A 13,367-nucleotide genomic window follows, 5' to 3' on the forward strand; every position below is an offset into this window, starting at 1 on the left:
GAGCCATTAGGGAGCTAACAGGTCTCAGACCGAGGCAAAGCCGTAAAGTAGGAGCCGTCTCTGACCGGCTGAGCCACCAGGACGGCACAGAGCACCTCCTGACGCTCGGGTTTCCAGAGGCTGGCAAGACTGCCTGGAACGCGTCTGACCGACAGCACCTCCTTGCGGGAGGGCTTGCAGGTGCCCAGGTGCGAGGACGCGCACCCCAGGTGGGCAGTCATTGAGAAGGCTGCAGCCAGGTGTCATGCAGGTCACCCCAGCACAGGGCCGACTCTGGTGAGGTGAGGAGCACAGCCCTCCAGCCTGCACGAGGCTGACTGTCGGCCGCCAAAGACCCGTTCCCACCGGTTCACTCAGTTCTCACAAACCCAAACGCTGCTCACTGCTCAAGAGTTGCTTTCTACAGTGTGTGCATTGCTTTTTTTTTCTTTTATTGGAAAGTCAGTTACACAAAGAGAGAAGGAGAGGCAGAGGGTGGGGGTGGGTCTTCCATCTGATGGTTCACTCCCCAGTTGGCTGCAACAGCCGGAGCTGTGCCAATCTGAAGCCAGGAGCCAGGAGCCTCTTCTGGGTACCCCACGCAGGTGCAGGGGCCCAAGGACTTGGGCCATCTTCTACTGCTTTCCCAGGCATGTTAGCAGGGAGCTAATTGGAAGAGGAGCAGCTGGGACTAGAACCGGTGCTCATATGGGATGCCGGTGCTTCAGGCCAGGGCATTAACCCGCTGTGCCACAGCGCTGGCCCCGGGCATTGCCTTTTAATAGAACATATATTCTACGTTTATCTCAGCTTAGAAGTTGACCAAATTCAGTGGAAAAACCCATTTTCCCAGAGAAAGTTCAGACCTCCTTTACTGGGTCATCCAAAGAGGTGGTTTGTTTTGTTTGTTTTAACCAGACCGCCGGAGTTCTCCACTAGTCGGCTTCGAGTGAACCAGCGCCGCCACGCCGCCACGCGGTGTGAGTCTCTGATGGCGTCTCCGTCTTCCAGACCCTGCCCGCCTGGCTCCTCCGGAGCCGGCCTCTCTGAAACCAACACCCTGGAGAAGCAGATGGCGATGCTGGATCTCACCGACTTGGACCTGCTGTGGTTTCTCCAGACTCTCAGTGACAAGGAGTTCCAGAGCTTTAAGGACTGTCTGGAACGTGACCCCCTGGCGCTGGGCCTCACGCAGCTGCCGCTGCTTCCGCTCAGGAGGGCCGGGCGGGAGGAGCTGGTCGACATCCTGACAGCCACTTACGAGGCCCAGTACACCTGGATGATGGCCGGCAACGCGTTTGACAAGATCAACCGCATAGACCTCTGCGAGAGGATCAGGAGGAGGCGGAGGCGTGAGTGAGGCCCCGAGCAGGGTGGGGGCGGCGGGGGGGGGGGTTTCAGGAAGCTCCTTCCTTTTCCTCTTTCATGGTTGACAGGCGGTTGTAGAGACATGAGTGGCATGCGATGGCGACTATCCACAACTCAGAGCTGGAGGTCAGGAGAGAGGGTTTGGATTGGGGTGGGCTGTGGCCGGCTGGTGACTTGCCCGCTCTGCCCCTGTTGTCAACTAACTGCCTTAGAGAAAGCAGCCAGAGGCTGAGACCCCAGGAAAGTGCCGGCCAGAGGGGTCCCAGCGTGGCGCATTGCCCCGGCACAGCAGGGTCCACGCGGTGTTTTGAACGACCTGCAAAGACCATGAGGGTTCGCATCCCAGGGCCTCTGTGGAACAGGTCCGTCCAGAGGCCCCTTCAGTCCCTGGCATGCCCAATAGAAAGAAGCAGAGTGGCCGGCGCCGCGGCTCACTAGGCTAATCCTCTGCCTTGCGGCGCCGGCACACCAGGTTCTAGTCCCGGTTGGGGCGCCGGATTCTGTCCCGGTTGCCCCCCTTCCAGGCCAGCTCTCTGCTGTGGCCCGGGAGTACAGTGGAGGATGGCCCAAGTGCTTGGGCCCTGCACCCCATGGGAGACCAGGAGAAGCACCTGGCTCCTGCCATTGGATCAGCACGGTGCGCCGGCTGCAGCGCGCCAGCCGCGGCGGCCATTGGAGGGTGAACCAACGGCAAAAGGAAGACCTTTCTCTCTGTCTCTCTCTCTCACTGTCCACTCTGCCTGTCAAAAGAAGCAGAGAAGCCAAGCTGCTGGGAGAAATCCCTAAGGTCCCCAAGGGGGCAGAGCTCTAAGACTGTGAGGTGTAGCTGACTGTGCACCCCAGGGTTTTCTCTTGTTGTTTCTCCCTCCTCCACCTGGGAAGACTCAGATTCCCACGGGGACCATCCAGGCAGGCAGCACCAAGGTCCACTCGCAGCTGCCTTGAGGTTAAACATGTCTTCAGGGTCACAGCAGGCTGAGGCTCCCTTAGCTGAACGGCCGGGACCAGAGTGTCTCAGCGTCTGGATTTAGGAAAATTGGCATCGGCATCGCGACATGTTTGTGGGAGGGGACCCAAGTGGAAACACAAGTCACTGACGCTTCACGTACGCCTTAGCTACCCCGAAGGCAGTTTTAGGGGACATTTCTGGCGCACCTGGGTTTGATCAGCTCCAGTCCCACGAGGTCAGGTGTGGCATTTTCTGCTGAGTGTATCGCAGCTCAGCTTTCGGCTTACAGAAGCTCAGCCTGTACCAGCTCTTGTCCTCCAGACTGGCCTGAGTGACAAGAAGACTCCAGGCAGTCCTCAGCCGTAGCCCAAGAGAAGTCGCGTTAGGCGGCTGCACACACTGCGTGATGGCTGTCGGCTCTAAGTGCAGCCAGGTTCTCTGATGTGATGAGAAACCCTGGAGGTGGGGACCGTTCTGGGCCTCTTGGGACATTGACTTGCTGACAACTATTTTTCAAAAAGGTGATGACTTGTGGCGGAAGCAGCACCCCCTCTCGGGCTGTCCTGGTGGGGTAGTGGCACAGAATGAGGGGTGTGGCAGACGGAGAACAGCCGGGAGCCGTGGCCTGAATCTCACTTGGCCCCTTATTTGAAAACTGAAAATGCTTTGACCTTTATCTTTTCACGTCTTTTCTCATAGGACACGTTTATAGTCAGACAAGATAAATTTGATGTATAACTGGATATTGAAAGAGTACAAATGAATACAGAAAAATGGAAACAACCCTGCTCTTATCACTAAATGTTAAGATTTTTTTTTTTTTGACAGGCAGAGTGGACAGTGAGAGAGAGAGACAAAGAGAAAGGTCTTCCTTTGCCGTTGGTTCACCCTCCAATGGCCACCGCGGCCGGCGCACTGTGGCCGGCGCACCGCGCTGATCCGATGGCAGGAGCCAGGTGCTTCTCCTGGTCTCCCATGGGGTGCAGGGCCCAAGCGCTTGGGCCATGCTCCACTGCACTCCCGGGCCACAACAGAGAGCTGGCCTGGAAGAGGGGCAACCAGGACAGAATCTGGCGCCCCGACCGGGACTAGAACCTGGTGTGCCAGCGCCGCAAGGCAGAGGATTAGCCTAGTGAGCCATGGCGCCGGCCAAGATATTTTAAAGTAAGTTTAAAAAATTTGAAACCAGGGCTGGTGCTATGATTGACAGATTGGGCTGCCTCCTCCAGTGCCGGCATCCCATATGGGCGCCAGTTCAGGACCCAGCTCCCCTACTTGTGATCCAGCTCCCTGCTATGGCCTGGGAAACCAGCAGAAGACAGCCCAAGTGCCTGGGCCCCTCCACCCACTTGGGAGACCAGCACGAGGCTCCTGGCTCCTGGCTTTGGCTTGGCCTGGCCCAACCCTGCCAGTTGTGGCCATCTTGGGAGTGAACCAGAGGATGGAAGACCTCTCTCTCTGTGTCTCTCCCTGTATCTCTTTGTAACCTTGCCTCTCAAATCAATAAATCTTAAAAAAAAATCTGAAACTGTCCCCATGCTGGGTTCCCTCCCAGGAGGTAATGACTTAGCAGGTTTCATGTGTATCTTTCAATAAACTTATGTCACTCAGTGTATCAGATCAACTTTAGTGGGCACAGGGGGTTATAATACATAAAAAGCTTCAGATATAAAAAAAATCCCATTAGCGAATCTGCCTGTTGGATGCAGAGGGTTAGGGGAGACGATTGTGTCACTGGCTAGTGAGAGACAGACGTGTCCCACACGGAGGGCCCACGGGCCAGCCCTGCAGAAGGCCTAGGGTGATCTGCGCTGGCCAGTGAGGTCCCAGACACACCGCAGTATCATGGTGACGACCCCTGACGCAGGTGACACTTCTTAAAATTGGTACCTTGGGCCCGGCACCATGGCTCACCTGGCTAATCCTCCACCTGCGGTGCTGGCATCCCATATGGGCACCGGGTTCTAGTCCCGGTTGCCCCTCTTCCAGGCCAGCTCTCTGTTGTGGCCCAGGAAGGCAGTGGAGGATGGCCCAAGTGCTTGGGCACCTGAACCCACATGGGAGACCAGGAGGGAGCACCTGGCTTCTGGCTTTGGATCGGTGCAGCGCCAGCCATAATGGTCATTTGGGGGCTGAACCAACGGAAGGAAGACCTTTCTCTTTCTCTCTCTCTCTCTGTCTGTAACTCTACCTGTCAAATAAATAAAATTCTTTAAAAAACTTTTAAAAAATAAAAATTGGTACCTTATTTCTATGTTAATGTAATATTAACACAGAATTCGGACTCTGTATAGTTCATAGATGTAATTCTAAGAATATAAAGATGTTCTCCCTCCCTCCCTCTCTCTGTTTTTCTTCATCTTCCTCCTCTTTTCTTTCTTCCCCCTACCTGTTTCTTCATGTTCTAGTTTTAGAGGTTACATTTTAAAAAATCTATTTATTTATTTGAAAGGCAGAGTTAAAGAGGCAGAAGCAGAGAGAGAGAGAGAGAGAGAGAGAGAGAGCGAGCTTCCATCCACTGGTTCACTTCCCAGATGGCTGCAAGGGCTGGTGCCGCACCAATCCGAAGCCAGGAGCCCTCCAGGTCTCCCACACGGGTGCAGGGGCCCAAACACTTGGGCCATCTTCTACTGCTTTCCCAGGCCACAGCAGAGAGCTGGATCAGAAGTGGAACAGCTGGGACTCGAACCAGCGCCCACATGGGATGCCGGCACTGCAGATGGAACTGTACTCACTGCACCACAGCACTGGCCTCAAGGGCATCTCTTGAAGGATAAAGAAGAAATGATAAGACAACTGGAAGAGTTGGGTCAACTTAACCTCTTTCTTTTTAAGCAGCATGCGACAATATCCTAGTTTCTATGTTTATGCTGAACAGTAGTAAGTAGAAATACTGGGTGAAACTGTTTTTCCATTTTGAGTTTTTACCCATGTTCTGCATTTCTCCTGTGCTCGCTGGTTTAGGTCACGAAGAGATAGACAAAGTTGTCGTAGGAAGAAAAGTCCTATACCAGTGGGAACAGTGCCCTTTTGCAGAGGTGCACAACTACTTCTACGGTGAAATTGCCATCAACACTTTACACGTACTGCAGAATTCGTATACGACTAACAGTGACTACTCAGCTAAGAACCTTAACGTGTTCCTGTTCGGAGAAGGAGCGATTGGGAAAACCATGGTGATAAGGATGGCGGTGCTAGGGTGGATCAAGGAGGAGATCTGGAAGGACACAATCTCCTACGTTGTGTACCTCACTTCTCACGAAATCAACCAGATCACCTGTTGCAGCTTGGTCGAGCTCATCTCCAAGGACTGGCCTGGTGGCTACGCTCCGGTGGCAGACATCCTGGCTTACTCTAAGCATCTCCTCTTCATCCTTGAGGACTTGGACAACATCAACTGCAGCTTAAACGTGGACGAGCTTGCCTTATGCAGCGACAGCAGACAGCAGGTGCCAATGTCGGTTCTGCTGGCCAGTCTGCTGCAGAGGAAAATGGCTCCGGGTTCCTGGTTCCTCATCTCCTCCAGGTTCGGCGGCGAAACCGCCATGAGGACACTGATGAAGCACTCGGATTACTGCCTCACCCTACAGTTCTCGGATGAAAGGAGGAAGCTGTATTTCACCTTATTCTTTCGCAACGAGCAGAAGGTGATGACAGCTTGCAGACTTGTTCATGACAATGAGATGCTCATCAGCTTGTGTCAGGTCCCCGCGTTATGCTGGGTCACTTGCACTGCTCTGAGCCGGCACCTAGGCAAGGGTGATGACATAAAACTCTCCTACCAAACACACACTGACGTCTTCACCCACTTTCTTGCCAATACACTGACACCTGAGGCTGGAGCGACAGGCGGTCAGCATCGACTGGTTCTCCTGGAACGTCTTTGCACGCTGGCCGTGGAAGGGCTGCTCCACGACACCCAGAATTTTAGTGACGAGGACCTCAGGAGTGTTGGTTTGACCGAGGATGATGTCTCCCTGTTGCAGGCCCGCAAGATTCTCGTGCGGTGCAGCAATATTCAAGACCGGCACACGTTCATACACTTGAAGGTCCAAGAGTTCTGCGCGGCCATTGCGTATATGATGATACTGAACAGCTGCCAAATCCCCTCGGCCAGCAGAAAGCTTAAAGAGAAAAGGGAAACATACCCTGATTTCAGTCCAGTAACTGTATCCATCTTTGGACTTCTCAATGAGAAGAGGAGGAAAATTCTCGAGACGTCCTTTGGCTGTCAACTACTGGTGGAGCCGCTCAGACAGTACTTTCGGCAACAGATGGAGTGTCTGAGTAACAATCCCAGAGCGATGGAATACCACATGCCCGTGTTCTACTGCCTCTTTGAGAATCAGGAGGAAGAGTTTGTGAAACAGATAATGGGCTTTTTCTTGCAGGCTACTGTGAATATTCGAACAAGCAGAGACCTGATGGTTTCGTCGTATTGCCTGAAGCACAGCCAGACTTTGCAAAGACTGAAGCTGGGCGTGCTGTTTGTCTTTAAACACAAGGATCCCAACGTGAAGCTGACTTCTCGGTGAGTCTTGTGAAAAGCACAACTTCCCTTTCTGTATTCCTAAGACCCCCCGGTGCCGTTGACCATGACGACACTGTACTGGAGAGACTGCAGAACTTGGAGTCCTCTCTGGTGTCTCGCATCAAAGCACCGGTTTGAAAATCTCTGTGCTGCAGTTTACGCCAGGTTTCTGGGTTAAACCTCGGCATGACTGATACTTGGGGCCACAGAATGCTTCGTGGTCAGGGGCTGAATTGGCTGAGGGAGGCTGTCTAACAGCACCCCTGGCCTTGCCAAGTGTCTCTGTGAGGCTAACTTGCCTCATGGTGAGAATCAGTATTTTAATCTCGTTTCTTCTTTACGTTGTATGGCTCAACTGAGATAATCCTCACGGAATCGTGACAGGACACAAGAGCAGTTCCTGTCGACTGTACTTCTTTTTTTTTTTTTTTTTTTTTTTTGACAGGCAGAGTGGATAGTGAGAGAGAGAGAGAGAGAGAAAGGTCTTCCTTTGCCGTTGGTTCACCCTCCAATGGCCGCTGCGGCCGGCGCACCACGCTGATCCGATGGCAGGAGCCAGGTGCTTCTCCTGGTCTCCCATGGGGTGCAGGGCCCAAGCACTTGGGGCCATCCTGCACTGCACTCCCGGGCCACAGCAGAGAGCTGACCTGGAAGGGGGGCAACCGGGACAGAATCCGGCGCCCCGACTGGGACTAGAACCCGGTGTGCCAGCGCCGCAGGCAGAGGATTAGCCTAGTGAGCCGCGGCTCCGGCCAACTGTACTTCTTAGTAGTTGGCATTTTCACGTCCAAAGGCACTGTACTGGATCGGTTGTATCTTGTCTGACCTCAGAATTACTTTCTTCACGGGTCTGGATGTTACCGTTCATACTTGACCATATTTTATTTCTTCCCACCTGGTACTCGGGCTGAATCAGTGAACAGCTACTCTGAAAAGAGACGTTAACGTGTGGGCTGGATTGAATGGATTCTACTGTGCGGTGACATTTGTGTTCTGTGTAGTCAGGTGAGGAACCTCGCCTACTGGAGAGATATCTGCTCGCTGCTCCACACCAACGAGAACCTCCGGGAGCTGGAGCTCTGTAACAGTGACCTTCACAGCACCTCGGAAAGGATTCTGTGTAAATCGCTGACACATGCCAGCTGTCGGCTCCAGACACTCAAGTAGGTGCCTCCAATCCCAACCTCCAATTTCCCCGAGGAATAACAGGAACCTCCTTTTCATTTTCTGGTCCAGGATGATTCCAAGTGATAAAAGCAGTACTGGAAAAACAAACTGAAGCAGGTGAACAGAGCACACGCAGTGGGGCTGCAGTGGGGTGGGGAATTCCGGAAATTCCTGGCCACGTTTCAGAAATTAGAAGAAGGAGATGCTGCGTCACAAGTTGTCTGGGTGAACAGAAGATGCTGTATCACTTCGTTTTTGTTTTTTTTTTTTTTTTTTTAAGATTTATTTATTTGAAAGAGTTACAGAGAGAGGTAGAGACAGAGAGAGAGGTCTTCCATCTGCTGGTTCACTCCCCAGATGGCTACAACAGCCAGAGCTGAGCCAGTCTGAAGCCAGGAGCCGGGAGCTTCTTCCAGGTCTCCCAGGTGGGTGCAGGGGCCCAAGGACTTGGGCCATCTTCTACTGCTTTCCCAGGCCATAGCAGAGAGCTGGATTGGAAGAGGAGCAGCCAGGACTAGAACCGGCGCCCATATGGGATGCCGGCGCTTCGGGCCAGGGCTTTAACTCGCTACGCCACAGCGCTGGCCCCATGCTGCATCACTTTGGATTGTATTCAAGCACTTGTAACAGAACAGCCTTCTCTTCCCCAAGAGCAGCTCTATTGCACAGGGCTTGATTTTCCAACCCACACAAAGGCCTTGTGGGAAGCCTGCGGTAGACAATCCTGCAAGCCCGGTCTGTCTTGGTCTAGGGCCCCATACACCTCTCTCAGCCATCTGCAGTGCACCTCCTAGGATCAAGATGCCCTTGGCCATGAGATTGTGAAGCCCCAGGCACTGGGCCTGCCCTAGAGGCAGGAAGCAGCAGGAGGGAGGGAGGGGCAGCTTCCTGGCTGGAGCCCTGCTGGAAGGCTTGCTTGGATCACTTTGGTTCGCATTTCATTGACCTGCTCATCTTGTCACCACTTAACCTTGCAGAATGCAAAGAGGGGCTGAGAAAGAAGTCTTTATTCTTGGTTGCAGTTGGAAATAGTGAAAAACTGGAGTTGTCCTAAAGAAGAAAGCAAACAGACCATCATTGTAGGGGCATTGGGAACAATGCCTCTGCCTGCGAAATGGGCACCATTTTGAGACCAGATTGCTCTACTTCCAATCCAGCTCCTGAGGAGGCAGCAGGAGACAGCCTTGGCCCTGCCACCCATGTGGGAGACCTGGAAGTGGCTCCTGGCTTCAGCCTGGCCCAGCTCTAAGCCGTTATGGCCATCTGGGGAGTGAACTAGGAAATGGAAGATCTCTCTGTAACTTGGCCTTTCAAATAACTAAAACAAAAAAAAGAAAGAAAAAGTTTTTTTTGTTTTTTTTTTGTTTTTTTGTTTTTTGTTGTTGTTGTTGTTGTTGTTGTTGTTGTTGTTTTTGACAGGCAGAGTGGACAGTGAGAGAGAGACAGAGAGAAATGTCTTCCTTTGCCGTTGGTTCACCCTCCAATGGCTGCCGCGGCCGCCGCGCTGATCCGATGGCAGGAGCCAGGTGCCTCTCCTGGTCTCCCATGGGGTGCAGGGCCCAAGCACCTGGGTCATCCTCCACTGCACTCCCGGGCCACAGCAGAGAGCTGGCCTGGAAGGGGGGCAACCGGGACAGAATCCGGCGCCCCAACCAGGACTAGAACCTGGTGTGCCGGCGCCGCAAGGCGGAGGATTAGCCTAGTGAGCCGCGACGCCGGCCAGAAAAAGTTTTTTTTTAAAAAGCAAAAGTATGTCAGGGTGGGAGTCAACCACTTCCCCAGAAGCCCATCAGAATAGGGTGAAAACTTGTCAAGCGTTGCTGAGAACACAGCACTGGCCTGAGTTTGTTAGCGGCTCTGCAGGAAATGGTACTGAGTGATTCAGTACGGCCAAACATAAGGGGGTGTGATGGTCTCAGAGCCTGGCAGCCCAAAGGCCAGCTTTATTTTCCTTTGGGCAGGAGGCCTGCTTGGCTGCAGGTCCAGCCTAGGTATCTGGGTTCTCTCAATGAACGGGAAAATAGATGCCCCTGCTTCCCATCCAGTGAGATTGAAAATGGACGCACATGATACTTAAATTCATGCGCTTTAAGACAGATAACAGGTTATGGGGAGAGAGGGAGAATATCAATGAAAGTTTCTTACGAGTATACTTTGGTGGTGGTGGTGGGGGTTCATGTGCTAAGCTCCAGAGAGGCGAGATTGGCCATAAAGGAAGAGATGGATTAGGTGAATGGTTGGTCACAGAGTGCCCCTGGGAGAGTGGTCCACGGAAGAAGGCTTGGTGTGCTCAGAGGAGTTCAGAGCCCCCCATGTGTAGACCACTGTGGGGGGGATGGTCCCAGGGACATAGCTCGTGGGTGTGCTTGGCAAGATTTCAGGTGTCATCAACAGTATCAACAATGGATTTTTCTGGAATGAGGGGTGGGGTTTGGAGCAGACATACCATAATATGAGTTGCATTTTAATAGGCTCATGATGGAATCCGGAATCTGTTCTACAGTGCAGCAGGCTATGAGAAAACTCGCCAAGAAGATCCTTCTCAGTGTGATCCTCTCTTCACTGGAAGTCTCCTCCTCTCTCTCTTCCACAGGTTGTCAAATCTTGCAGTGGGCTCTGAATTTGATGACTTGTTCAGGGCTATTGCCCAGATCAAGAGCCTGACTTCCCTGAGCCTGAACCGCATGGACATGTCCCCAAAGATGTTTTCACTTCTGCATGAGATCCTGGATAGCCCAGCCTGCAACCTACAGCACTTGTGGTGAGCAGCGTTCAGCTTGTGTGCCAGGGGCACGACCGGGCAGTGCCGCAGATGCCCTTGAGATGGTTCTACCGCCACCTGCTTGGTACCATTCACTCCTAGACGGTTCTCTCCTGCCACCATGACTCCTATCATCTTGGTCGATTTCAGCTTCTACATAGATGATCTTTTCTGTAATTGGCTTGACTCCTATTTCTTTAATGGTCTAGTTCCTCTGACCACTCACAGCCCTGCTGGGTCTGCAACCTTACCCAAGTATGAACTAGCGTAGGATGAGATTAGAAGCAGAGGACTCTACTGACTTCCCAGTGTAAGCGTAGGTATCCTAGCACTTGGTGGGGACTGACTGCACTTGACAGAGAAATGACATAGAAAATAGCCCCATTTACTCCACTCGAATTGTTCTTGCAGCTTGATGAAATGTGACCTGAAAGCTAGTGCGTGTAGAGACGTCGCCTCGCTCCTTGTCGACAGCAAGAAGCTGAAGAAGCTGACCTTGTCCAACAACCCACTGAAGAACGATGGGGTGAAGATACTGTGTGACGCCTTGCTCCACCCAAATTGTATTCTGGAGTCGCTGGTGTAAGTTGGCTTGGGCAAACCCACCACTTAGGAACTGGGACTCGGGTTTGAAAGTCTGTGCGTACAGCCAAGTACCAGAGGGGAAAGCACACGGAAGCCTGTTAGCTGAAGAACCATTGAGTGTCTGGGCTTGGACAGGTCTGGGTTCGTGGTCAGCGTTGCCGATGAAAATACGGCAGCAGGCTGGCATGAAGTTTTCTCAACTTGCTTTCACCGCCTGGAGCACGAGGTCACCACACAACCCCCTTACCACTGTGGAGAGGGAGTTCAGTGTGGTGCCAACGCGATTCCACACGTAGACCCTGGGCTACAGCAGCGGCATGATGAGAGAGGGGAACCTGCGTCGGTACCTGGACAGGAGCACAGAGGCCAGGTGTGGTGCGGGACGTGCTGTATCTGGGGGCACAGGAGGGAAGCCGAGGAACGGGGCCTGGTGCTAGACCGCCTTGAAGTTGTTTTCCTAGCTCTTCTTTCAAGGTGGCCGGTGATGGGATCCTCCTGTGCCTGCCCCTGTCCCTTGTTTCTGTCATGGAAGACAATCTCTTTCTCTGCTCTGGGAAGTTTCTAGAAAAGTAGGTGTTTCAGGTGGTCAGGGCACAGAAAATAGAGCAAAAGCAGAAAAAATGGGACAGAAGTAAGGCATAGACGCACAGATGAAAGGTGGTAATTTGCAAGGGTGGTCAGAAAGACAAAATGGAATAAGTAACTAGGTGGGTTAAAGGACACACCACCTAAATTCAGCTTCAATTAAATTCAGTTCTACATTACCAAGGGTTTAAGAATGCAGTAGGGCTTAATTTTTTCAGACTACATGGAGTTCCCAAACATGACAGTCTAAACTGAAACGGTATTCCTTATGTTCTCTATTCATATATGTTGCTATGGAAACATGTATGTGTTTGATTACAGGATAACATCATGAACCCTGGTAGGATTGCATAATACTGCTTTATAATTGTTTCCAAAATCCCAGCTGGTTGGAGGATATCTCTGAGCCCCCACAGGGATTCCGTAGAAAGTGATTGCCAACTTGACTAAATTCATACTACGAAAGAAGGAAACATGGAAAAAGGGCACCGGGTCATTGGCTTGGCACTGACTCCAAACAGGGCCACCTTCATCTCATCTTCACATCCCACAGCGTTTTTTTTTTTTTTTAAGATTTATTTATTTATTTATTTGAAAGTCAGAGTTCAACAGAGAGGCGAGGCAGAGCGAGAGAGAGAGAGAGAGAGAGAGGTCTTCCATCTGCTGGTTCGCTCCCCAATTGGCCGCAACAGCCGGAGCTGCGCCGATCCAAAGCCAGGAGCCAGGGGCCTCTTTCCAGGTATCCCACATGGGTGCAGGGGTCCTAGGACTTGGGCCATCTTCTACTGCTTTCCCAGGCCATAGCAGAGAGCTGGATCAGAAGTGGAGCAGCCAGACTAGAACTGGTGCCCATATGTGATGCCGGCGCTTCAGGCCAGGGCATTAACCAGCTGCGCCACAGCACCGGCCCCCACCCCACAGCTTTGAGATATACATCATGTCCCAGAAAACTCACCTATTTAAGTGCATATTCAGTGGATTTTTAGCACACAGTTAACGATCACCACAGTCTGACTTTAGAACACTTGCCCTCACCCCGTGAAGTTGCTGGCATGCACGCCTTCATAATTCACATCTATATTTCAAATATTGCAGATATAGTCAAGCAAGAAACATTTTTTTCTCTTATTTTTTAAGTAGGCAAGGAATTTCCAAATCCAAAAGCAGTGAAAGAAATTGTAGTAATCTAAGGAAAATGTCTAAAAAGTCACATTAGATGTTGACCAAATCTTATTGATGGAAAATATTAGCGTCCTAGTCAGCCGATAGCATTGGCTTTGGAAAAACTTTGAAAAACAACAGAGGGGCTCTTTAGTTTTTCTGATTTTTTGACTTTACATGTAATTTCTAAAAATTGAACACTAGTTTCTACACAAAGAGAATCCAACCCATGACTCTGGTGTTCTGATGGCCAAGTCAGCACACGCAGAGCTCCCGTAATG

General features: G+C 51.9%; 1 protein-coding gene across 1 annotated transcript in view; it reads left to right on the top strand.

Moving 5' to 3' along the window:
- The first annotated feature begins 1,051 nt into the window (after positions 1-1,051).
- NLRP11 (NLR family pyrin domain containing 11) overlaps positions 1,052-13,367 on the top strand; it is a 31,130-nt gene continuing 18,814 nt past the window's right edge. The window contains exons 1-5 of the mRNA XM_070063472.1: positions 1,052-1,331; positions 5,261-6,827; positions 7,829-7,990; positions 10,588-10,755; positions 11,167-11,337. Of these exons, the coding sequence (XP_069919573.1) occupies positions 1,052-1,331; positions 5,261-6,827; positions 7,829-7,990; positions 10,588-10,755; positions 11,167-11,337 (2,348 nt within the window). The remainder of the gene's footprint in view (positions 1,332-5,260; positions 6,828-7,828; positions 7,991-10,587; positions 10,756-11,166; positions 11,338-13,367) is intronic.

This window comes from Oryctolagus cuniculus, chromosome 18, assembly GCF_964237555.1.
Source record: "Oryctolagus cuniculus chromosome 18, mOryCun1.1, whole genome shotgun sequence".
NCBI classification, from domain to species: Eukaryota; Metazoa; Chordata; class Mammalia; order Lagomorpha; family Leporidae; genus Oryctolagus; species Oryctolagus cuniculus.